The 26,236-nt window shown below is 38.6% G+C and overlaps 1 protein-coding gene across 1 annotated transcript in view; it reads right to left on the bottom strand.

The window, feature by feature from the left end:
- LOC124725978 (leucine-rich repeat and death domain-containing protein 1) overlaps positions 1-26,236 on the bottom strand; it is a 222,797-nt gene that overhangs the window by 33,690 nt on the left and 162,871 nt on the right. The window contains exons 4-5 of the mRNA XM_047248464.1: positions 10,128-10,389; positions 7,573-7,806 (exon numbers count right to left, since the gene is read on the bottom strand). Of these exons, the coding sequence (XP_047104420.1) occupies positions 7,573-7,806; positions 10,128-10,389 (496 nt within the window). The remainder of the gene's footprint in view (positions 1-7,572; positions 7,807-10,127; positions 10,390-26,236) is intronic.

Here is a 26,236-nt window from a genome sequence, read left to right as displayed (position 1 = left end):
CTAGGCAGTGTCAAATTTAGTATTAGGTACTGACAGAGTGGTTGGGTAGATATATGCACTTGCAGCTACCTTGTAGATGATCAGCAGTCATCTGTAAATGACAGAAATCCACAAAGGCAGTCACCAGCAGATGTGTATGACATGATAGTTTTGGGGAGTACCTGGTAAACACTGCAGGAAAGCTATAAGAAACTTCTACACCTCTGGCAATAGTTAGTTTAACACCATTCACAGCACTGGCACAAAGGCATGTAGCTTATGAGACCATTCCACTTATGAGAACACTGTGGTGTACATTGTCACTTCCTTTGCCTCCTTTTTCTCAGGTGTAAATGCAATGGTATTACTACCCTGGAAGGCCTTCAGTTCACTTTGTTGGGTAATATATATTTCATGAGAAAAATAAATATATAAATATAAAAGCTGTTTCTCTTTGTGATTTGTGGTATTCCTGACATATTTTGTGGCAAGAACAGCAAATATTTTCAATTTGTTACTGGATGTAAGGTCTGCCTGTTATGCAAACACTGCTTTTTCATATAAACACAAACATGTGCCATCATCAGTGGGTATTCTTAATTCAGTTCCATAAAAGGTAGACAGAACTGAAAGAAGAAAACCCACTGAGGATGGTACAATGGTTCTGGAATATGTTTGAGCTTATAAGAAAAAATGGTTGGTTGCATAATGGGTGGACCTTATATCCACTAATTTTGTCTACAAACACAGATACTAGAAGAGCAGGGTTTGTAAGTGGATGAATCTGACAGCTGGCAGAGTTCTTCTGCCAGGTAATCCTTGCAGTTCAAAAACAGCATTGGTGGAACTATTGTCAGTAGGTAGGATTACAAGGTTGGGATGAAGTTTAATGTGGTGGATTGTGATTCTCTCTGCAGATGTAGGATTAGTTTACATGTTGGGGGATTTGTGGAATGATGGTGACACAAGGTTTGAGGTTTAGAAATTCTGGAAAGTTAACAAAGGAATTTTGGAGACAGTGGGGGTGGATCACAGTTGGATGGAGGACTGAACTGAGTCAGCCAGGGTTCAACATTGGTCTTTGGTTGAGTGTCACTGGTACGGTTGATGACGAAAACATGTTTCCACTGTAGGGGTCAGGAGAAGGAGAGAACATCTTTAACAACTTTGTCACCACCAACCCTACCAATAAGACTCAACCAAAGAGCAATGTTGAGCCCTGCCTGACCCAGTTCACTCCTCCATCATTCCCACTGCCCCCAAATCACCCCCTGTTGACTTTCCCGAATTTCTTAACCTTGGACCTTGCCTCACCATCATACCTCAAATCCCTCAACATGCAAGCTAACCTCACATTTGCAGAAAGAACCATAATCTATCACCTAAAAACTGACCCTGACCTTATAAATCTACCTGCTGGCAATGGCTCCACCAATTTTGTTTTGAACTACAGGGATTACCTGGCAGAAGGACTCTGCCAGCTGTCAGATTCATCCACCTACAAACCCTACCTCAGTGACACCTTTCCAGAAATCCAGCAGGATCTTCAGTCTCTCCTCAAATCCTTAGGCCCGAGAATGTCTCCCTGGAGTCCACCTCTCTCCTCACTTCTACTGCTTCTTGCATTTGCATTTTGTACATGCTTTCTAAACTCCATAAACCCAGCCACCCAGATGCCCCATTGTGGCCAGTTACTGCGGCCACACTGAGAGAATTTTTGCTCTTGTAGAGTGACTCCTTCAGCTTATTACCTAAATCCCACCCTCCTAAATAAATGATATCAACCATTTCCTCCACTGACTCTCCACATTTCCTGTTCCTTTTGCCACATGGTGCCCTGCTCGTCACTACTGATGCCAGCTCTCTTTGCACTAACACATTAATGCCTGTGGCCTTGCCCCTCTTGAATGCTACCTTTCCCAATGCCTGATGGATTTCATAACTACAACCTGCTTTCTGGTTGCCATGACCAAATATGTCCTCAGCCACAGTTATTTCTCCTCTGAAGGCATCACCCACAAAGAAATCCAGGGTACAGCTATGGAAACCCGCATGGCACCAACCTATGCCAACCTAGTCATGGGCCATCTAGAAGGATCCTTTCTATCCACTCAGAATCCCAAACCCCTCACCTGTTTCAGATTCATGGCTGACATTTTTGTGATCTTTATCAAGGGTGAGGACACTTTATCCACATTCCTCAAAAACCTCAATAACTTCTCCCTCATTCACTTCACCTGGCTCTCCTCAATCCAACAAGCCACCTTCCTCAGTGTTGTCCTCCACCTTAAAGATAGCTACATCAGTACCTCTGTCAATGTCAAACCTACCAACCAACAGCAATACCTCCACTTCAACAGCTTCCACCCACTCCATATCAAAAAGTTCCTTCCACACAGCCTAGCCACCCATGTCCATTGCATCTGTAGTGACAAGCAGCCCTCTCAAAATATACCAAGGGTCCCACAGAGGCCTTCACAGACCTTAATTATCCTCCCCACCTTGTACAAAAACAGATCCCATGTGCCTAATCCCTCCAGTCACCCTCCACCTCCCAAGTCCCACTGTCTGGTCACAGAGGAGCATTCCTCTTGTGACTCAGTGCCACCCAGGAGTAGAGCACCTGAATCACATTCTCTGCTAGTGTTTTGACTACCTCTTGCCATACCCTGAAATGAGGAATGTCCTAACCATTATCCTTCTTACCCCAGAATTCTGCCACCCGCTGAACCTGCGCAATATCCTCATCCATCCCTACACAACCTGTGATCCCAACTTCTTGTGTCATGACCCATATCACTGTAACACACCTAGATGCAAGACCTGTCCCATACATCCTCCCACCACCACCTACTCCAGCCCACTCACAAGCATCATCTATCCCAACGAGGGCAGGGCTACTTATGAAACCAGTCATTTGATCTACAAGCTGAGCTGCAACCACTATGCTGGATTTTATGTGGGCATGACAACTAACAGGCTACTGTCTGCATGAATGGCCACCAACAAACTATGACCAAGAAGCAGCTGGACCACCCAGTTTCTGAGCACACTACCCAACACAATGTTCTTCATTTCATTGACTGCTTCACAGCCTGTGCCATCTGGATCCTTGCAACCAACACCAACATTTCTGAATTGGACAGGTGGGAATTCTCTCTACAATACATCCTAGGTCCCCATAACCTTCCTGGCCACAGCCTTCATTACTCATTGTCCTTTACCCACCTATCCCTTCTCTGTTCCTTTTCCATGACTACACAGTCCTCTATTCCACCAATGCACACAGTCTTTTTATTCTCTCGTTTTCCACTGCCCCCCCCCCCCCAAATCTCCCCACTCTCCATCTAACCTCCTGACTGCACCTACCTATATGTTCCCACAAGCAGCTCTTTACCATCCCCCACTCCTACCCACTGCCTGCCCCTGCCTCCTCCTTACCCACACCACCTAGTTTGCTTCCTCCATAATGCACTGCTGCTCACAGTCTGGCCTCAGTAGCCAGAGACTGTGATCATGTGTGTGTTAGCTGTATTTGCTTCAGTGTGTATGTGTATGTTGTCTATTCTGATGAAGGTCTGTTTGGCTGAAAGATTTTTTGGCAGCCTTTTTGTTGTCCCTATCTGTGATTCACTCAGCATCTCCACTATATGGTAAGTAGTAACTATCCTTTTCCTATATTATCATTATTCCATCCTGGATTTTCCATTGTCTTATTAATATTACATTTCAAATCACAACCTTCACGTGTGCATAAGATGTGCTTGCTTGTGTGAATGTGTGTGTGTTTTCTTTTCTGAAGAAGGCTTTGCTGAAAGCTAAATGTGTAACAGTCTTTTTGTTGTGCCTATCTGCAGGTCAGTGTGTCACCTTTACAGTGAGTAACAGTCTATCCTTTTCCCAATATTGTTGATATTCCTACCTGGAGTTTCCATTGTTCGATATTCCTGAACTGATAAGAGTAGTCCTACATGTTTCCTAAGGTGCTCTATATTTTTGTGGCTTGAGTTTTGTTTAAATATACCTGCAAAAGTGCTATGTAATATATGTAGAAGTAATATGTAAACTGAAGGTGGGGAGGGGAAGAAAGAAAGGAAAAGGGAGGGGGATTACTGCTGTCAGGTGCATCAAGACATCTGCGAAATTAACGGTGATAAGTGAAAATGTGTTCCCAACCAGGATTCAAACCTGGGATCTCCTGCTTATTAGACAAGTGTGTTAACCATTGCACCATCTGGGACAAAGCGTTATTGCAACTGCGCGGACTATCTAGGCATGCCTCACAACCAATTCACATTCCCATCAAGTGCCACCTATCCACAGTCCCTGTCCATTTCCTCCATGGTCACTACTCTGAGATTATCGCTGGAGGTCAGACATATTTGTGCATCCACACTGAAGAAGGTGGATCCACTGTCCAGCTAGGTGAATCAATTGTATGAATGTGTGGTGTCTGTCCTGTTGGACATGTCTGGAAGAACAGATACCACACATTCAGGTAGTAATAGTAGTAGCAAATGAACTATTATAATATTATGTAGCATTACAGGTGCACATTAATGAACAAAGTTAGTGTAAACAAGATTAGTCTAAAAAACAAATAGAGACTGGGCAGTTGAAAAGTTTCACATTGTTAAAGTTTGGCTCACTTAGCAATAGGACTGCTTCGTAAAGGAAACATACATGGTGATTATGATAGAGATCAGAAATAGCACATCCATTTTAACTTTAGCAACATGTTTTCACTTAGTTTTATCAATTTATGTAATGACTGAAGTAATCTGAGTTCCAAGAATTCACAATACCCCTTAACAATATGAGATAAGCATATGAAAGACACAAAAATAACAGTAATGGGAAATAAGTACTTTGTTTTTACAATCAGACAACAAACATACATACTGAGATATATATCCTCCAATGGCAGTGGAACACAAGAAAGATTACACCATTTTGTAACCTGAAGCAAAATGCCATTGAAATAAATTTACTGAAATGAATGGTGTCAATAGGAACAGAATCGATGAAAATGTGATGAAATTATAGCAGTGAAATCCACTGAGAAATGCCATATCAGCAATGTAAAGGATATGCCATGTCTATTTCATTTCAGCAAATTTAAATCAATTCCAAAAATTTTCAATGACAGGATAAGCAATGGTCCACCACCACACACCCATTCACCAAATGATATTGCTGCTGTTCCCATGAACCTCACAGGGGAATCTCTAGTTGTAGACTTTGGAAGTAACAGGAAGGAATATCACTGACATTGAGAAGTCTTGCAAGTCATGCTAGGATTATGTAAATCAATAAGGCAGCTGCTCTTGATAAGTAGGAGATATTTGTTCAAATCTTGGTCTGACAAAAATTTTCATTTGCCATTAATAAACAATGAAAGATCTGAGATTGCATATCACAATGTCATTTGCTATGACATATTCCAGATATAATGTGTTGACAAATTAAGCACAAACCATAATTAGAAACAGGACACAAGTTGTCCCTTATATAATTACTGTAACCATCTAAATGAATTGGTGAGCACTTAGTACTGATGTACAGCTGTTTTATATAATATAAGATGTGGGACATTTTAAATGATTGACACTGATCATTTAACCTGTAAATGCTTATGTACCAGGAACAACTCATTTACCTATAAAATGAAAATTATTGTGAGAGATCATCAACCACAAGGAGAAGGTGAAAAATAAAAAAAAAATAAAATACCTGCATTACTAATAGGATTATGTCTAAGTTAATGAACCTAAAATGCATAACAGAACAAAACCTCAATTTTGACCTTCTGTAGTTCCTAAGTAACATAAACCAGTAAAATGTCAGCAACTTTGCTAGTACAAAATGAAGGATGATTAGGGCTGAACATATCATTTTCATAAGGATCATTAAGGGAGTAGTATTTATTCAGTTTGAGAAAAATGTAGTATGAAAAAGTAAATCAGGATGGCTAAATGTGATTTGAACATCACTTTCCCTAATTATAAGTTCTGTGTCTTAACCATCACATCACACATCACATTATTTGTCATTAACCACATATTGTTTAATTAAGAACAATCTTGACTGCAATTTATTCTTTTATTAAGAATGCATTTCACCTTTGTGGGACACCTTCAGATTATCTTAAAATTTTCCCTTTACCACATAATTTAAAAAAAAAAATAATAATAATGGACCTGTGCTAGACTGAAGCATTTGTCAAATCAGATGAATCCCTAGAGACCTTTCCCTTTTACAACATTTTAAAAACCATAAAATCGCTCTGTGCTAAATTGAAGCAAACATCAAATGAGAATGAACTCTCAGGGGCCTTAATAAAGTTGTACCAGCAGGGCAGACTTTACTAAGGTCTCTATAGATACATCTGATTTGTTGTGTACTTCAGTCTAGCATCCTGACCTGAGCTGTTGGAGTTGATCATGTGTGCATGAGGTGGGCTTGCTTGTGTGTAGGAATGGTGTGTGTTTCTCTTTTTCTGATTAAGGCTGTGGCTGAAAGCTTTATGTAAGTGTCTTTTAATGTGCCTGTCTGCAACTTAATGTGTCTTCTTTATGATAAGTAGCAATCTATCTTTTCTTTCATTGCTGATAATTCCTACCTGGAATTTCCCTTGTTCGACAGAGCAACTTTATGGTTTTTAAAATGTTATAAAAGGAAAATTTTAGGATAACTTGCAGATGCCCCATGAAGATGAAACAAATTGTCAATAAAAGAATAAAGTACAACCAAAACCATTTTAATTCAGATATTCTACACACAGTTGCTGTACCAGACGGGCTACTGGACTGGAAAACAATTATTACTCATACAGTTTGAAACAGCACTTTATACAGTAGAAAATACTCATTCAATCAAACTAAGAATTTAATTGGAGAACTATTTTAACATATGAGATGCACAATTGCAATAATGATGAATATTTACTGTGAACAACAAAAGTCCTCATGTTTCAGACTCTAACTTTTTAATAACAGAGATATACTGTGAACAGTGCATTAATGGTGTAATCTACAGTGGAGTTTGTTGCCTAGCATGATTCAGAATACATGTCAGATATGCTAGCTTATGAATATCATAAAGTAATTGGAATATTCATCTCTTTTTTCCCTTTTTGAGTAGCATTTGATAAAAACCGGAAGAGGCCTGAATGGGAGAGGCATGTATTTGATGAGGTGCTTGTAGTACTTGCACTTGTGGCAGTTGAGGATGCAAACAAAGGGAAGGGCTGGAAGAAATAATATCATGTATGATAGTGGGGGCTGAAAAACCTGAAGTTTGTAAAAGTAAAACACAATAACACAATGTTGTATATGGAGAAGGAGAGTAGGGGGGAGGGGGAGGGAGAGGGAGGGAGGGAGAGAGAGAGAGAGAGAGAGAGAGAGAGAGAGAGAATCCTGTCTTAGATTTCGTTTGATTGTGCCAGAACTTGTCTTGAGACTATTAAAGTGCAGAATGTATTGGCTTAACAGTAAGATCTCTTAACACTTTTATTTTCTAATTTGTTAAATTCTTCAAATTATTTTGTAGTACATGCAATTGTGTTAGAAGCATCAATATTTGCATACTTACTGTCATTGGACCACTGCTTAAATGCCTTATTTGATTATGAGAGAGATCAATAACTCTGAGGTTTCTCAGACCTGTAATCTCCCTCAGTGTCATGTTCTCAAAAAGATTGTGTGTTAGGTTCACACAGCGAAGGGACCTTAGTGGAAGAAGTGATCCATTCAATACTGAAAGGCAGTTGTGTCCCAACTGCAGATCTTCCATATTTTCAAGATCCATAAATTCATCTGATGAAAGCTGAAAATTTTACCACATACAAATATAATAGAAATATGATGCATATGCATGTCAATTAATAAAAATAAAAAAAAAAAGAATGCAAACAGGAAAATTAAGACTGATAATAACAGTGAAACTTCCTAGCAGATTAAAACTGTGTGCCTGACTGAGACTCGAACGTGGGGGAGTACTTGCCCACAAAAGTCAAAGGGCCTGAGTTTGTGTCTCCGTCCGGCACACAGTTTTAATCTAACAGAAAATTTCATATCAGTGCACACTCTGCTGCAGAGTGAAAATTCCATTCTGGGAATAATACCAGTTTTGAATACAGTCAAAAGTGGGGCAGCACTGATAGATGTAATGAAGATGAAAAGGTAACAGGTACGTAATTGGGTTTCAGCTGATTGAATGTAAGTCAGAATGTAAAACAAGACAGAAAAAGATGCCACAGGAAGAATAAAGTAACTCAAGGCAAGAGATTAAGACAGTCTGTTCAGCACAGGCACAGGTGGACTAGTGTGAGGACATGGTTGGTGGGCAAAGAGCTGACCCATAAGATTGAAATGTCACAGCCACATGCCTGCAGGCATGAGTGGCCACTCATGCAGGTACAGAATGTGTGCAATAGAACAGACTGCACCTGCCCACAGGTGAGCTGACAAGCACTCACAGGCTTTTGTCCCCCCGTGAGGCAATGCTGGAATGTCTGGCTTAAGGTGTTTTATATCAGCCTTTGCAACTAATAAAAATGTGTTTATGTGTTACCACATACAGTTCATTTCATTCACTTAAAGCATCGCCAGTGATTGAATTTTTGTCTGATTTTGCTTAAATTCGAAAGTGAGATCAGCATGCATATGATTCAGAGTCTTGTATTTGGCACTGGTGTTTATGATCTTATATCGTTCTGACTTGTAGCATTACACATTTTCTGAAGAAGAACCTGACTGTAAATTCCAACACCGATGTTTATTTAGATTTTTTTAATTACTAGCGATTATCTTCATACACTGAGGAATGTAAGCAAATGTAATAGAATATTTTTATTCACCTTTCAGTATTTATCTTACAATGGGCTTTGTTGGAGTTTACAGTGATGTCAAGTTTTATACAATAATCAATTACATATACATGAAATGATTAGTTTATTTAAGTACTAAGGGATTTTCTTTGTCACTCAGGAAAAACATATATTACAATGATTAGTTTCCAGGAATTCTTCAGTTGAATAGACTTCACTATATTTCAGCTGAGTTTGTAATATGCTCTTATTATTATATTTATTTAGTGGTACTGTATGAGCTGAGTATGGTAGCTTATTGACAAACCTTATACTCAAGTATTTACAGTTATTATGGACTATTGCAATCCAGTTAGTGACTATTTCTGGTGTTGCATACCACATCTCATTTTGAATTTTTCCAGATTTTCTCTGGCATATATCACACACACAAGCTAGGTAATGTCATTATGCTAAGACATTTACAGTGGTTCTTGCAGAACTGTCTGGGTGATAGTCTTACTAAATGTCTGATTATCTTCTGCTGCCATCTGCGAATACATTCAGCACCTGAGGAATTGTCCCAGAGCAATATTCCATACTACAGTTGAGAATCAAAGAAAGCAAAATATGACTGGAGAAGTAACTGATTGCTCACATTGCTCCTTAATTTATACATTAAAAAGTACAGAAGCTAGTTTGCAGCACAGATAATTTGTGTGTTCTTCCTAAGAATTTAATGTTAATGGTGCAAATTCTACTTAAGTTTTATTTCAGAAAATGTGTATTGCTGCAAGTCAAATTGATATTAGAAAAAGAACATCAGTGTCAAACATAACAATACATGGAAAATGTGCATGCCCATAACATGTTTGGATGGGATGTAAGCAAAATCAGATGAAAAATGCAACCACTAATGATGTTTTAACTGAATAAAACAAATATGTATGATAAAATAAATATAGATTTTTAGTAGTTAAAAAGATGGATTTGATATGCCCTAAATAACCGTACAGCAACTATGGACATCATGGCCACACAAATGAAGAATATCATGCCAAGAGTGATACACAATATACAGAGAACTGAGATGTAGTTAATATAACACTCATTCTTGCATTTTATTCATGTTCTCACTGTAGAATGCATCTCTTGATCATGTTTCTCTTCGCGCATCTTTTAAGCTCTTAGAGCAGTAAACATTTTCTCCAGAAGTTTGAGATATAGTTTTTCTAATAAAGATAAATCAGTTTTATTAGAATTTTATGAATCCCATGCATACAGCTGTTTCAACTATCACTGATCATATTCTAAAAGTATTTCTTAATATTCAGCTTACCTCTTTGATCTTATTGTGGTCAGCATGCAATCTTTTTAGTTTTCTTAGTTTCTGTAATGTTCCATTGAAGCTCTGTATTTCATTTTTTGAGACAAAGAGACTCTCCAAGTAAATATACTTTCGAAGATCTTGTGGCAATTTCTGGAGCTTGTTGTCAGATACATGTAACAGTATTAGTTTTGCTCCATCTGGTGGTAATTCATCTTCCAAAGAAACCAACTGATTCTGATTTAAAAAGAGCCATTCCAGATCATTCAGGTGCCTGTCATGAAAGTCAATTTGTACAAAGTGTATCAAGCTTAGGGGAATCATTAAAAATTTGTTTTCAGAATATATAAATCTATTTAAAAATTATCTTTGAAACTAATACTAATACTTGCAGTAGATATACCTATCCTTTACACAAGCAATATAGTTACTTTTACATATAAATTGTGATAAATTATACACAATCCGTACATTTGATCTCACAATAACATTCTTACACTTACAAGTAACCCTTTGAAAAACTTTCCCCATGCACTCACCTACTACCACTTACTCCAGCCCCACTGCCTGTAAACTCTGAAACATCAAAGGCAGAACAACATGCTGAATGTGCTCTACAGTATTAGTGTGCCTGCTACACCACATGAGCCATTTTGATCTCTCCACCCATACTGGTTTCCACGGACATTGGAGATGGGAACTTATTCTCCAACATGTCCTCAGACACCGCTGCCCTCCCAGACTTAATTTCTCTTAACCTACACCCCCCCCCCCCCAGCATCAGTCTCTCTCTCTTTTATAGTATTTATTTATTTGTTTACTCTGTGACTTTTCTCTCTTTTTTATCTTCATTTTCTCCTCTCTCTCTCTCTCTCTCTCTCTCTCTCTCTCTCTCTCTCTCTCTTTCTCACCTTTTTATATTTAACTGTCTTCTGTTCCTATTTCCTCCTAACTTGAACTGCAGTGTTCATTTCACTTTCCAATTTTTTCACTTTTATTCTGTCTTTAGCTCTCAAACTATCCTTTCATTATCTCTGGACTTAAGCTGCCAAAGTGCTTATCAATGTATTATCTCTGACCTCCTACTCTTTCTATCCCCTTTATCTTCCCTTATACTTATGACAGGTAAGTTCTTCTAAACCTTGGGTCTTTGTGACCTGCCATTTATTTTTAATCTTCCCCAACTTATTACCTTTCCTAACCAGGTAATCTTCCAGCAGACTTCAGACACAAGCTACCTCTAATCAGTGTGACGAACAGAACTACTTTTGAACTGTGATGCATTTCATGTGACACCCATGTCAACCGTGTCACAAATGGTGGTTGGACAGATGATCACTTCACATCTGGCTCCACCACTGGCCACCCACTCCACACATGGCTACCAACTTCACAACTGCACCCTGAGTACCGCATGTCATTTTGCCACTGACACTCTTTCGTTCAGCTGTAATTATGCTGTTACCACATGCCCATCATGATGTGCACTGACTGACCTCTCAACTTAAACAATTGATGTTTCACCCAGAACAATCCACCCTCTGGTGTGCAGCTATGTAATGTGTTTTCAATACCATAGGTATTCTGGATGATGACACCCAAATTGTGACTTTAATTTGCCATCTGGCAGAACACACAGACCACATCAGTGATGTCATACTCACACTACCCACTCAAAATAAGTACAAGACCTCAAAATTGACTCTTCTGCAGTGCATGTCACAGACACCAGAACAGCAATTAAAACAAAGCTGGAAATAAGTTCAGCCAAAATTTTTTCGAACGATCTAACAGTGTTCAGAAAGGATAGATTAAATACAGTTGGTGGTGGAGTATTTATTGCTGTAGAGGTAGTGTGCCTTGTAGCGAAATTGAAGTAGATAGTCTGTGTGAAATAGTATGGGTAGAGGTTATACCTGACAATTGGACTAAACTATTAATTGGGTCGTTTTACTGACCCCCCGACTCAGAAGATATAGTTGCCGAACAGTTCACAGAAAACTTGAGTCTCATTTCAAATAAGTACCCCGCTCCTACAATTACAGTCGGTGGTGACTTTAATCTACCCTCGACACGCTGTAAAAATTATATGTTTAAAGCCAGCGGCAGGCATAAAACATCATCCGAAATTAAACTGAATGCTTTCTCAGAAAATTATTTTGAACAATTAGTTCATGAGCCCACTCGAAGTGTAAATGGTTGCAAAAGCATACTTGACCTTTTAGCAACAAAAAATCCTGTATGTGACGAATACAGGGATTAGCAACCACAAGGCAGTTGCTGCTAGGCTGAATACCGTAACACCTACAACCATCAAAAAGAAACGCAAAGTATATCTATTTAAAAAAGCTGATAAAAATGCTCTTATCACCTTTTTAAGAGGCAGTTGTCACTCCTTCCGATCTGATCATGTAAGTGTAGAAAAGTTGTGGAATGTTTTCAAAGAGATAGTATCTACAGCAATTGAGAGACACACATCAATACCTTCACTGCATGATAGCAATGGTGAACTCACTGATGACTGTGCCACTACAGCAGAGTTACTAAACACAGTTTTCTGAAACTCCGTCAACAAAGAAGAGGAAGTAAATATTCCTGAATTCCAATCAAGAACAACTGCCAAGATGAGAAACATAGAAGTAGATATCCTCAGAGTAACGAAGCAGCTTAAATCGCTTATTAAAGGCAAGATTGTATACCAGTCAGGTTCCTCTCAGAGTATGCTGATAAAATAGCTCCATATTTAGCAATTATATACAACCACTCACTCACAGAAAGATCTGTACCTGAAGACTGGAAAATTGCTCAAGTCAAACCAATACCCAAAAAGGGAAGTAGGAGTAATCTGCTGAACTACAGGCCTATATCACTAATGTCGATTTGCAGCAGGGTTTTGGAACATATGCTGTATTCGAACATTATGAAGTACCTTGAAGAAAATGATTTATTGACAAATAGTCAGCACGGTTTCAGAAAATATCGTTCTTGTGAAACACAACTAGCTCTTTATACTCATGAAGTAATAAGTGCTATTGACAAGGGATGTCAAATTGATTCCATATTTTTACATTTCCAGAAGGTTTTTGACACCATTCCTCACAAGCGTCTTCTAACCAAACTGCATGCCTACAGAGTATCACCTCAGTTGTGCAACTAGATTCATGATTTCCTGTCAGAAAGGTCACAGTTTGTAGTAATAGACAGAAAGTCATAGAGTAAAACAGAAGTAATATCTGGCATTCCCAAAGGAAGTGTTATAGGCCCTCTATTGTTCCTGATCTATATTAATGACATAGGAGACAATCTGAGTAGCCATCTTAGATTGTTTGCAGATGATGCTGTCATTTACCGTCTTGTAAAGTCATCAGATGATCAAAATGACTTGCAAAATGATTTAGATAAGATATCTGTATTGTGCAAAAAGTGGCAATTGACCCTAAATAAGGAAAAGTGTGAAGTTATTCACATGAGTAATAAAAGAAATCAGCTAAATTTTGATTATGCGATAAGTCACTCAAATCTGAAGGCTGTAAATTCAACTAAATACTTAGGGATTACAATTACATATAATCTAAATTGGAACGATCACATAGATAATATTGTGGGTAGAGCAAACCAAAGACTGTGATTCATTGGCAGAACACTTAGAAGGTGCAACAGGTCTACTAAAGAGACTGCTTACACCACGCTTGTCTGCCCTATTCTGGAGTATTGCTGTGCAGTGTGAGATACGCATCAGGTGGGACTGATGGATGACATCGAAAAAGTACAAAGAATGGCAGCTCATTTTGTATTATTGCAAAATAGGGGAGATAGTGTCACAGACATGATATGTGAATTGGAGTGGCAATCATTAAAACAAAGGTGTTTTTCGTTGTAACTGGATCTTCTACTGAAATTTCAACCACCAGTTTTCTCCTCCAATTACAAAAACATTCTGTCGGTGCCCACCTACATTGGGAGAAATGATCATCACGATAAAATAAGAGAAATCAGGGCTTGCACAGAAAAATTTAAGTGGTCATTTTTCCCTTGTGCCGTTTGAGAGTGGAACGGTAGAGAGACAGCTTGAAGGTGGTTCATTGAACCCTCTGCCAGGCACTTTATTGTGAATATCAGAGTAATCACGTAGATGTAGATGTAGACATAGAAGCAATATATGAGGAGCAACTTGCAGACAATATGTCATCCCAGATTTCACATTGGATGCATACAACACTTGATCCAAGATGTAGCTCTATGGACACTGTGCATAGTGAAACTTCCACCGCAGTTATATATGGCAATGATCGCCATGAGGTAGATCCACTTGAAAAAGAAAATCAATTCTGGCCAACAGGATGTTTACTGTGATGCAACATCATCAATGAATAAATGCCTCATGAAATTCCATACCATACAGCGGGTGACCACGGTCAAACAACCAAGATCACTAACTCGCCACAAACATCTACAACAACATACAAGGATAACATCACCACGCCCCCTCAGAAGGCAACCTGGGCCAACTACTCACACTACCGCAACATCAGCTGGCAATGATGGGTCAAGTGCCACTGTCACCTCAAAGCTGGTACCAAAATCAGTCTGCTGCTGCCACAAGGAACTGCCATCAGCCTTGAGAATTTCCAGACTCCACACATGGGTTCACTAGACCCACTATTCCACATGAAATCAGCAAATGACCTACAACTGCCATGTATGTATCAAACACATGCCTCACAACCCCCACCTCTGGGAGGTAGATTGTATGTCTACAAATAACAACAGAGGCAACTACTTCCTGGTGGAACAATGGCATGTCCCACTATGCGTGAGGTTGATGTATTTATGTGCTCTGAATATGTTCAAGGAATGGGTTATGACAATGGACCTGTTGAGAATGCATCAGTGGTACCTTGACTGCCATTCAGTTTTGAATGCTCTCCACACCAAAAATGCAACACTCTGACAGTGTATAAATGACCTGTCTGCTGCTCTCACTCTGGCGTGTGAGCACTACTTGAACCTTGTGCATACCCACCACACAGCTGAGGACAGGTGGAGTGAGTGTGACCATACTCACCCTGCTGAGCCCTTCCCCGTTGTCAGGTGTCAGTGCACCCAACACCTGTGCAGTCAATGGCCCTGGACGCATCTCTTGCAACGCAGGTTAATGAGGATGAGTAGGAAGAACAAAACTGTAGTGTTAGGATACAGTATTACCAGTGTCCTGTGTGACACAGTCAACTGAATTAAATATCTGGGCATAATGTTGCAGAGCTTTATAAAATAGAATGAGCGTGTGAGAACTGTGGTAGGTGAATGGTTGACTTCAGTTTATTGGAAGAATTTTCGGAAAGAGTGGTTCACCTGTAAAGGATAGTATATATAGGATGCTGGTGCAACCAACTCTCGAGTGCTGCTTGAGTATTTGGGATCTGTACTAGGTTTGATTCAAGGAAGACATTGAAGCAATTCAGAGGCAGACTGCTAGATTTGTTATCAATCCATTCGAAGAACACATAAGTGTTAAGGAGATGGTTCAGGAACTCAACTGGGAATCACTGGAGGGAAGGTGACATTCCTTTAAAGAAACATTATTGAGAAAATTTAGAGAATCAACATTTGAAACTGACTGCCAAACGATTCTACTGCCACCAATGTACATTGCACATAAGGACCACAAAGATAAGAAATGAGAGATCAGGAATCATATGTAAGCATATAGACAGTTGTTTTTTTCCTCATTCTATTTGCAAGTAGAACAATGAAGGAAATGACTAGTAGTGCTACAGGGCACCCTCCACCATGCACCATATGGTAGTGTGTGGAACATCTATGTAGATGTTGATGTAGATGTAGCACGGCACACTCTGCATTACCAAGCAGTGCACTGAACCCCATAGCAATTTTCTCAAAGTCAAAAGTGCAACAATGTGCAATCCACATGTCCTGGTGAACTAGATTCTAATGATTGCTAGCGCACCGTTTTGAGACAAAGTGTGCCATTTAGCCCCAGCCCAGTGGCTAACAGACTGTTGAACAAAGGAATAGTCTGCCCTTTGGAAACATGTGGGCATCACTGATAAAGCTTTTGTGGAAGAAAGATGGGACCATCAGACACTATGGGAACAACAGAGCTCTCAACTTCCGAACAGTGTATGGTAGTTAGCCAATAACAAATATTCAGGACTTCATGCAATCAGTTGCAGGTGCTACTATCTTTAGTCTGATGGACTGTAAAAAGGCGTACCTCCAGCTTTCCACAAACCTAAATGACGTTGCAAAAACAGCAATAATCACACCATTTTGCTTATTTGAGTACCTCTTCATGTCATGCAGTCTGAAGAATGCAGCCCAAATATGGCAGCATTCATAGATGGGATACTTTTTCAGTTCAACTTCTGCTGTACCCACTTAGATGATATCCTAAATTTTTGTTTTTTCAGCCTTACCCCAGCAACACAACCAGCACCTCAAACATGTTCTCACTGCCTTTCAGGATGGTGGCATGGTCATTAATGAAGAGAAGTCTCAGCTGTGGAAGGCTGAAGGCTTCCTATGGCATATAGTAAATGCCACAGAGCCAAACCTACAGCTGACCAACCTAATCTCATCAAACAACTTCCTTTAACTTTGAATTCCCCTGAGCTTTGTCACTTCTTAGGGATCTTTAACTTCTATCAGTGTCATCAACTGCAAGCAGAGCCAATAAAAGCACCCCTAATAGTCATCCTCACTAGCCCAAACAAGCAGGGGAAAAGACAAGTACTTTGGACCAATAAAATGAGGGATGCATTTGAACTTGCTAAGGATCATCTAAGCACAGTGTCACAATTACCAATAATATGTCAGTAGTGGATGCCCATAGGGACACAACACTGATTTTGAACACAGCCTGCATACAGTGAGCTGAACATGTATGTGTGCAACCACACAATGTTGATTACACTTCTGTTTCATCTAGTTTGTCATCAGACAGTGCCCTCACAATCATCTGCTCAAGAGTTCCGACTTGAAAGATGCCACTCCCAGCAGTCCACACGCTTGTGTGAATGCATCTCTTGATGCACCACTTCCTCTGCCATAGCCCATGGAACCACACACCTACTCCAAATCCTGGTATGGCCGCATCAGATGACTCCCACACCACCTGCTACCTTACCGTCTATATGGCATTAGCATTGCAGGTAACACCTCTCCAAGAAATGGTCTGGTCATGTCTCACTCATGCTCATGTCATGGTATGACTCATTAGGCACACTTCTGCAACACTTATCTGAGAATTGATCCAGTCATGTCCTGCGTGCAAACCTACCATGGCATGACCTGCATTATGCTTCTTTGAGTTAAGATCCTGCTGTGTCCACTCCTTGCCCAAGTCACAGCACAGCTGGCACTCACAACAGCACACTCCACACCTGACAGTTAATGACAGCTCCTCGCAGCTGCTCTGCATTACAGAGAGCAAGGAGGGCAGCCTCTGTGGGGATACTCTAATAGATAGTGCTGCTTGGAAGTGTAAGTATCACTGGGCAGAGAGAGTAGGGATGCCAAACAGGAATATCAGTGCAATAAACAAAGACTTCAGTATGCTGTGAGACCTGCACCAGCCAAACAAGACTGTGAACATTTACTCCACTCCCCTTCATATAATGTGATTGCTTGGATCCCATACACCTGAACAACATTTCAGTGTGGGCTATAAATAAGTTTTGTGTAAGTCGCCCCTTTCACAGATATTCCAAGTATCTCCAGGGAATCAGTAAATTATGTTCCAGGTTTTTGTTTTGTCATTCTTAAAGGAGGCTTGTAATACTTGTAACAAACTCCAAAAATTAAAACTGAACCAGAAAGATTAGTTTAAAATTATTTGTTTATTGTTATGTAACACATTGCATCAATCATAATGCAACCACAATGTGAATGCTGCTTTCAGGCATAATATGAGTTAGTTCACTGTTCATAAGCAGCTAGGAATTGCCCAATTGCCCTGACTACTGTCATGTGGTCAGCAGACACTGTAAAGGAGTGTATTGGGGGGCTACTGAGACATGTGTACCAGAGATACTAAAGTTACCTCAAGTACAACCCAATTAAGTGTACACTGTCTGCTTTATGTAATAAATGAGTATTCACATTCAGAAACTTTCCAGGTTAATTAAAACAGCATGCATTGTGCCCCTGTTAAAGAAAAGGAGTGCAGAAGACAGGTAATTACAAGCTGATTTCTCTGCTGTCATTTGTCTCAAAACATAGAGAGATTAATGAATTTTTTGACTGGTGCATAAGTTCATAGCATTTTTATTTTGCATGGTACTCTGCTTGCTATGGACCTATTTATCAATTTTATTTGTAGATCACTTTTTACATTTGAGTTTACATATTGTCATATTGTCCCTTGGGGATAGTGAGTGGAGCTTTGGATGCTAGAAAATGGAATGCCAAGTGGAGAAATCAGAACTTTTCCAACATATTCCTCTGTTTGCATTCAGTAGGGGGGTGACAGCATCAGAGGCAGCTAGAAACATTTGTGCCATGTCTGGTGTCGGAAGGCACAGAAGTTGAATGCACGCCAGGGGTTATGGTCCTGGATATCCACTAGGGGTCTCTGTGCTCCGGTGTGTGCCTGCACCTTGAGCCTCACATGTGAGTATGCCACTCTCTGTACCATGTGAAGCCTGCAGCCAGTTGCGTTTCCTGCAGTCATGTATTCAGGTGGCCGCGTGGCTCTACACCGGCAGTCTGGTATTCGCCGTGGTTCGCATGTGCGTCTCAGCTGTACTGTGTTCCAGTTCCTTGTGTGGAGGTACACACTGTCATTGTTTGGATTGTTCCTTCATTGTTGTTGTCTCGCCACAATTCTCACCTCGTGTTGTGTCCTGGTTGGTCATAGTGTTTGTCATCCCCTACTTGTTTGTCTGTCTCGGCTGTCCATTGTTAGTGATACCTCCAGCAGCTCCCCCGCCTGGTGGCTTCACATCTCCATTCTCTGCTGAGTACTGCTCACTGGTTGCTCATGGTTATAACATCACGTTTGGAGATAATGCCATTGGACACAGCACAGAGAATTGTTTTGACTCTTCACAATCAGGAAGGCCTTCGGCATTTGATGAAGTTTGTTTAAACACATTAATTCATAATGATCCATGTCAATGTACTCAAGAACTAGCCAATGTGATGAGCCATGATCATTCCATAATCATGCAACATTTGCATGCAATGATGAAGGTTCAAAAATCATGTGCATGGATACCACATGCTCTGAGCCAAAATCACAAAAACCAATAATATGTCAGTAATGGATGCCCATAGGGACACAGGACTGATTTTGAGAGGCCATATGGGCATCTCTATTTGCTCGTCATCAATTGGCTCATGAACAACAATTATCATTCATATCCTGTATTGTTACTGGTGACAAGAAATGGTGACTTCATGCTAACATAACGAAAAGAAAGGAATGGCTGAGTCCAAAAAAACAGCAATTCTTTGTACAAAGTCCTGTGTGCATTCACAAAAGATAATGTTATGCATCTGGTGAAACAGCAACGATTTGGGGTAATATGAATTGCTTCCCCAGTGTAATCATCACTGCCGACATTTATTGTCAACAACTGAGATGTCTCACAGATGCAGTCCAAGAACAACAATCAGGAAGACTGTGTGAAGTGATGCTACTCTGCTCTAACACCCACCCACATTCTGCTAGACTGACAAAAAATGCTATAAGGAGCTGGGTTGGAAAGTCATTCTGCATTCATCTTATTATCTGATATTGTGTCCTTAGGTTTTTCACCTTTTTCACTCTCTATTGAACAACCTTCGAGGAACTTCTTTTCTAAATGAAAATGTGCTCCAAACATGACTTGATGAGTTCTTTGCCTCAAATCCATATTATTTCTATGGTCACAGAATCAGAAACTTACCCCACCATTGGCAGACTTGTAAAAAGTGAAGGAGAATGTATTACTGATGATTAAAGTCTCTGTTATGTGTATCTGCTGTGTTTACTAAATGTATGGAAAAATCCTATGTACCTATGCACTAGCCCAATACTTGAATCAATACAACACCTTGAGACAGAGCTGCTCCAGTTGCATCTGTACGAATTATTTTTTTCTGTTTTTAATTGCTATTTGGTTCTGATTTTCTGTAACATATATATGTAACGTAGCCACAAAAATCATCTAATTATTATTTGTATCAGATTTCATTCCACTTCATTATTGCAGTCATATTCTCAAATGAGCTGACTGCAAAAATACAATTAGTTTTCTCTAAAATCATGTTTATTAAAAGTTAGGCTAATTAAAATTTCTTCTACAGTAAGCAACAGCAAATTTCATGTGAGTTGATGTGTGTTTATGGACTTGGCAATGCCAATAATCAGAAAGACTGGTATTCTGACCAGTAATGTAGTTCAGTACTTGCGAAACTAATTAACTTACAAAGCAAGGAACATTAAAAGTTTGTGACCTGTTACATTTCCCATGGCAGATTTTGCCTCTGCACTTGTTAGATCCTGACCTTTGCTACTGTACTTTTGTTGACTTAATTTTTATGCACAAAGTGCCATGCCTCACAAATTGATGAAACCATTAACAAAGATTTTTGTATAATTTATCATAATTTTCTATATTGTGCTTGTACATGCAAATGAGGTATTTCCAATGCAGAAGGTTAAAATGGATTGACAAACTTTTCTGATTTCCTGGACCACCACATATTTCACAAAAAATAATTACTATTAATACCTATAGTCCATTCTGAGTAGCAAACTCCAACAGTCTGTCTAATGATCATGTAGATTCAGATATCACAACATGTCCTTCTGCCAGTCTTTATAAGATCCATTCAACCCCCATAAAGTTGGTCTGTGGGAGCCATACCCTATGCTAACATCTCTGCACGACTCTTATGACCATTAACATGCTGACATTTCTGTGAAAGAACAAGCATTGGCATCCACAAAAACTTAGTATTATCAGTGCTTCAGGACCCAATGGTGAATTCTCTAATGCAGGTTTGTGATTATTTTGATTAAAATGTGTTGCAAATATTAGAAAAGTTGGACCTTCATTGTCAGTGGAACATGTGAATACTATACACTATGAGTTCTATTAAGGACTGGACCAAGTAAAATAGCTCTTTGTCAATTTTTTTTTTTAACGGATTACTGCACGCCACTGTGTTTACTTTAACGTATTATGTAAACATAACTTTAACCCCTCTCCCCTTACCCACCTCAATAATTTCATCTATGTGACTCTTAGAGCAACTATTGATTCCTGGACAGTATTTCTAAAAATTATGCTTCAACATTGTCATAATTTATCTGATAAACTCCGCCACTAGACTGCTGTTGGATGTGAGAGCTAACCTGATTTATCCGCTACTTGCATTACAAAGCTAAGGAACAGGTTATCATCCCAACAAGATGACATTAAGTATAATAAGTAGTGAACCCAAAATTGTGGAGTTGCATACATTATTAAGTAAACACCAGCCACTCAAATAAGGCAAAAACTGGTTAGAACCAAAATGCACTAATACTAGGAACAATACTATTCTTGATATACACAGTTGGTTTTCCCAAAAGTGTCACTCAGGGTGAAAAAATTCTCTTTTCTGATGACAGCCATGTTATAGTCACTGATACAACAAGAGAAATCTTGCAGAGAAAGGAAACAAAATCCTCAAGGAAGTTTACAATTGGTCGATATGCAATGAAGTTATATTGAACATACATAAATCTAAGGTCATATACTTCTATTTGAAGAGTGAAAGTGACATAGTTAATTTAAATGTAGGTGGTAGCTCTATAGCTCACACAAGAAATACAAAATTTCTGTGAATAAATATTAATTCACAGCTGAATTGGTGTGAACACACAAAGATACTTGCAAACAAATTATCACCAGCATGTTACACTCTAGTAGTTCTGTCAACAGTTTGTAACAGCCAGTGTCTTTAGTTATATACTATTCATCTGGACAATCAATTGTTAGCTATCAAATTCTTTTCTGGGGAACAAATGTACAATTTATGAACACAGTTTTCAAATGACAGAAAATGGCCCTAAGAATAATAATGAAAAATAGTAATTGGCCTCATTGTAAAGATATGTTCACAACATTGGGGATTTTTACTACACCATGTTAGTACACCTACCAATTCATTTAGTACATACAAAAAATGTTGATAATTGCTGCTGTTCATGGCCATGGAGGAAGATCTACAATGAACTTACATTTACCTGAAAGGAATACATGTAAAACTCACAACAGCATTTTCTACCAAGGAATAAAACTGTACAATAATCTGCCCAAGAAGATTAAAGAGATCATTAAAACCATCTTATTTCAAAAGGCCATTAAAAAGTACCTGTTAAACAGCACATTCAATACATTGAGGAATTACACAGATTATTTGTTTGGTAAAAAATGTAATCCATGTATATAACAACAACAAAAAATATCTATCACTACACATAACATTCTCACATTATTGCACTTTTTGCTTTTTTCTTTCATGAAAAACATTCTCCAAAGGCATTATACTGTATCATACCAAAACCATATCCTTTTACTGAGCTTAATATCTCACTCATACACTTGACTGTGAGTGCCATCTCAGTAGTAGATCTGGGGATCCTGTACAGGGGAGAACTCAGGATACACCCATCCTATTAATCCTTTACACTCTGTAATGTAGAGACAGGGCATCTATGTGCACTCTTATTTAAGTCATCGCTGTCCGGGCAGCAAGCATGCCCACTCCACCTGACACAGTCCTTATCCCACTCAGACTGCAGTGACAGCCACAATATAGTTAGCCTGAACAATGTAACATGTAAGTAAATCTGTGTGTCTGTAAATCTGTGTGTGTGTGTGTGTGTGTGTGTGTGTGTGTGTCTGTGTGTGTTTGTTTACTCTATAAACAAAATTTCATACGAAAGCTGGTAACATTCTCAGTCTTCTTGTACGCTTTTTGACAAATCAGTACCACAGCTATTTGGTAAGTTGTTAATTTTACTCCTTAAGTTACTTATATTCTATGATAGACTCTCCATTGACTACTTGTGTAAGTATTATTATTATTATTATTGACAGTCAACTGAAATATTTAGATAACTTCTTTCATGAGTACAAATAAAGTCCTTTACAAAAAATTTCCTTAATGTACTGTCAAACGGGGTGATTTTGGACACCAGGGCGAATTCAGACAGTATGGCTTATTTGCTTTTTGCCACTACATAGAAACAAAGAGTTACTTATTTTAACGTCTGTGCACCAGTTATTTAAAGCACAAGATTGCATTTATCGCTTTCCACAACTTTTATTTTGTGTCAATTGTTTCCCTAGGTGAATAATTGATGAACAGACTCAATGCTAAAAATCCATGCAGTATCGTTAAGTGGAAACTTTCTATTGTTGCGCCGAGCGGAAAGTTATTGTAACTGTCATTGTCAACGCACTCAGTAGCTAACAGGAATGAGACAATTTCTGTACAAGTTTGTCGAGTTTCTCGTGCAAGGTTATAAAATAACAACAGTTTTTGTAAAACTGTGTACTGTGTGGGGTGATTTTGGACAATCCAAGAACGCGTAAGAGCGGGAGAGGTACAGTGTAATTATGACCCAGAACTTTTAGATAAAGCTGTTCATGATATTCTGAGTGGTAAATTATCATACAGAAAAGCATGTGATTTTTATGGTATACCTAAATCAACCCTACAAAATAAAGTACAGGAAGTGCATCTAAAAAAAATGGGAGGGCAGCCAGTGCTAAATTAAGAAGAAGAAGAAATGTCAAAGGAAGGTATCTTGAGGGCTGCACATTGGGGATTTCCCTTCACTAAATTGGATATTAGATATTTAGTTAAAGGTTACCTTGATTAATCTGGCCGAAAAGAGAAGAAATTTCATAATAATTTGCCAGGAGAAGAATGCCAGGAGAAGAATGGGTGCATTTATTCCTCAAACGACCATCAGAAGAACTTTCTGTTCGCTTAAGCAAAAATATTAAACAAGCTCAAGCAGAAGTGAACAAAGAGACTGTTAAGATGTTTTTCTCCAATAAGAAGGCAAAGCTGGAAAATCTCCCACCTAGCAACATGCTCAACTATGATGAAACCAACATGTCAGGTGATCCAGGCTACCTTAAAATGTGTAAAATGTCACCAAAATCAAATAAAAAGCATGTAGAACTTTTAAAAAAGGCAGTAACTGTCCAAATTTGCCCTCTATATACTGTAACTTTGGACAGAGATTTAAAAAACATATTTGTCCTAAATCACCCCAATCCATGGGGTGACTTCAGACACTTTATTTAACTGTCTCAGATAAATATACCTACACATACATTTGCTGGTTCTGGGATATTTTATTCATTACACATATACCCTACTACTTCCATAACAATCAATTTAATCTAACAATATGTACAAAAGTTACAATCAAAATAATGACAAAGCCATCCGAAATCATCCCGTTTGACGGTACTCATAATGAAATGAATTCTTACCGAAGAATGGAAAAACTGGTAGAAGCCAACCTTGAGAAAGATCAGTTTGGATTCTGGAGAAATGTAGAAAAATGGTAGGCAATACTGACCTCAGGACTTCTCATAGAAGATAGGTCAAGGAAAGGCAAACCTGTGTTTATAGCATTTGTAGACTTGAGAAAGCTTTTGACAGTATTGACTGGAATACTCTCTTTCATATTCTAATGATGGCAGGAGGAAAATACAGGTGCAAAAGGCTACTTACAATTTGTGACAGAATCCAGACAGCAGTAACAAGAGAGCGGTGGTTGAGAAGGGAGTGAGACAGGGTTGTAGACTATCTTTGGAGGAAACAAAAGAAAAATATGGAGTAGGACTTAAAGTCCAGAGAGAAGAAATAAAAATAGTGAAGCTTGCCGATGACACCGTAATTCTGTCAGAGACAGTAAAGGATTGGAAGAGCAGTTGAACAAAATGGACACTGTCTTGAAAGGAAGATATAAGATGGACATCAACAAAAGCAAAAAGGATAATGGAACTTATTTGAATTAAATCAGGTGACACTGAGGGAATTAGGTTAGGAAAAGAGGCACTTAAAGTAGTATAAGAGTTTTGCTATTTTGGCAGCAAAGTAACCGATGCTGGTTGAAATAGAGAGGATATAAAATGTAGACTTGCACTGGCAAGAAAAGTGTTCCTGAAGAAGAGGAATTTGTTAACATCAAGTATAGATTTACGTGTCAGGAAGTCTTTTCCAAAAGTATTTGTATGGAGTGTAGCCATGTATGGAAGTGAAACATGAACAATAAACAATTTAAACAAGAAGAGAACAGAAGCTTTTGAAATGTGGTGCTACAGAAGAATGCTGAAGATTCAATGGATAGGCCCTGTAACTAAAGAGGAGGTACTGAATAGAACTGGGGAGGAGAAAAATTTGTTGCACAACCTGTCTAAACACAGGGTCACCGACTTATAAAAAATATTTGGGTGACCCATACTGGGGATCTTTCCCCAGGAAATTTTCTAAATTTTAGATGAAAAATAGTGAGTTTTAAAGTTTTTTTAAGCGTTTTAGAGTCATAAGATCAATGAATATATAGCTAGCTCTGAAAAGACTGAAATGATATTTAAATAAATCCTAAACTATCATTAAAAAATAAAACATAAAATATTGCTGTCACACAGTAATAGCACTTTGATTAATAAGTGAAATAGCTAATTTAAGCTTACTTTGAATAAGGCTCAGGGTTCATTAAATAAAAACAACATCTCAAAGTTAATGCTTTAATACAGTTAATAAAGTTAATACAGTATGCCTATTACTTTCAGTCAAAAAGTATGTAAATAGCAGGTTTTGATTGGGTCTTACACCCTAAAAATATTTAAGTATTTGAAAATAACTAATGACATACTATATTAATATAGTAATACAGTACTAAACTAGTATTAATACTTAAAACTGAAAATTTAACATTATGTACGTATTTAATTCTCTATTTTATAAGGATTTTTAATATTGCTCTAAATGCCATTATTAGGACTAGAGTGTCTTTAGAAAGGTGCAAATGTCAACCATCTGACTGGGTTACTGAAGTTGTTGATGACTGATCGGATATCCAATTCATCCAAAAC

This window comes from Schistocerca piceifrons, chromosome 1, assembly GCF_021461385.2.
Source record: "Schistocerca piceifrons isolate TAMUIC-IGC-003096 chromosome 1, iqSchPice1.1, whole genome shotgun sequence".
NCBI classification, from domain to species: Eukaryota; Metazoa; Arthropoda; class Insecta; order Orthoptera; family Acrididae; genus Schistocerca; species Schistocerca piceifrons.
The sequence above is the reverse complement of the archived record's forward strand: the minus strand, read 5'-3'. Positions and strand labels throughout refer to the sequence as shown.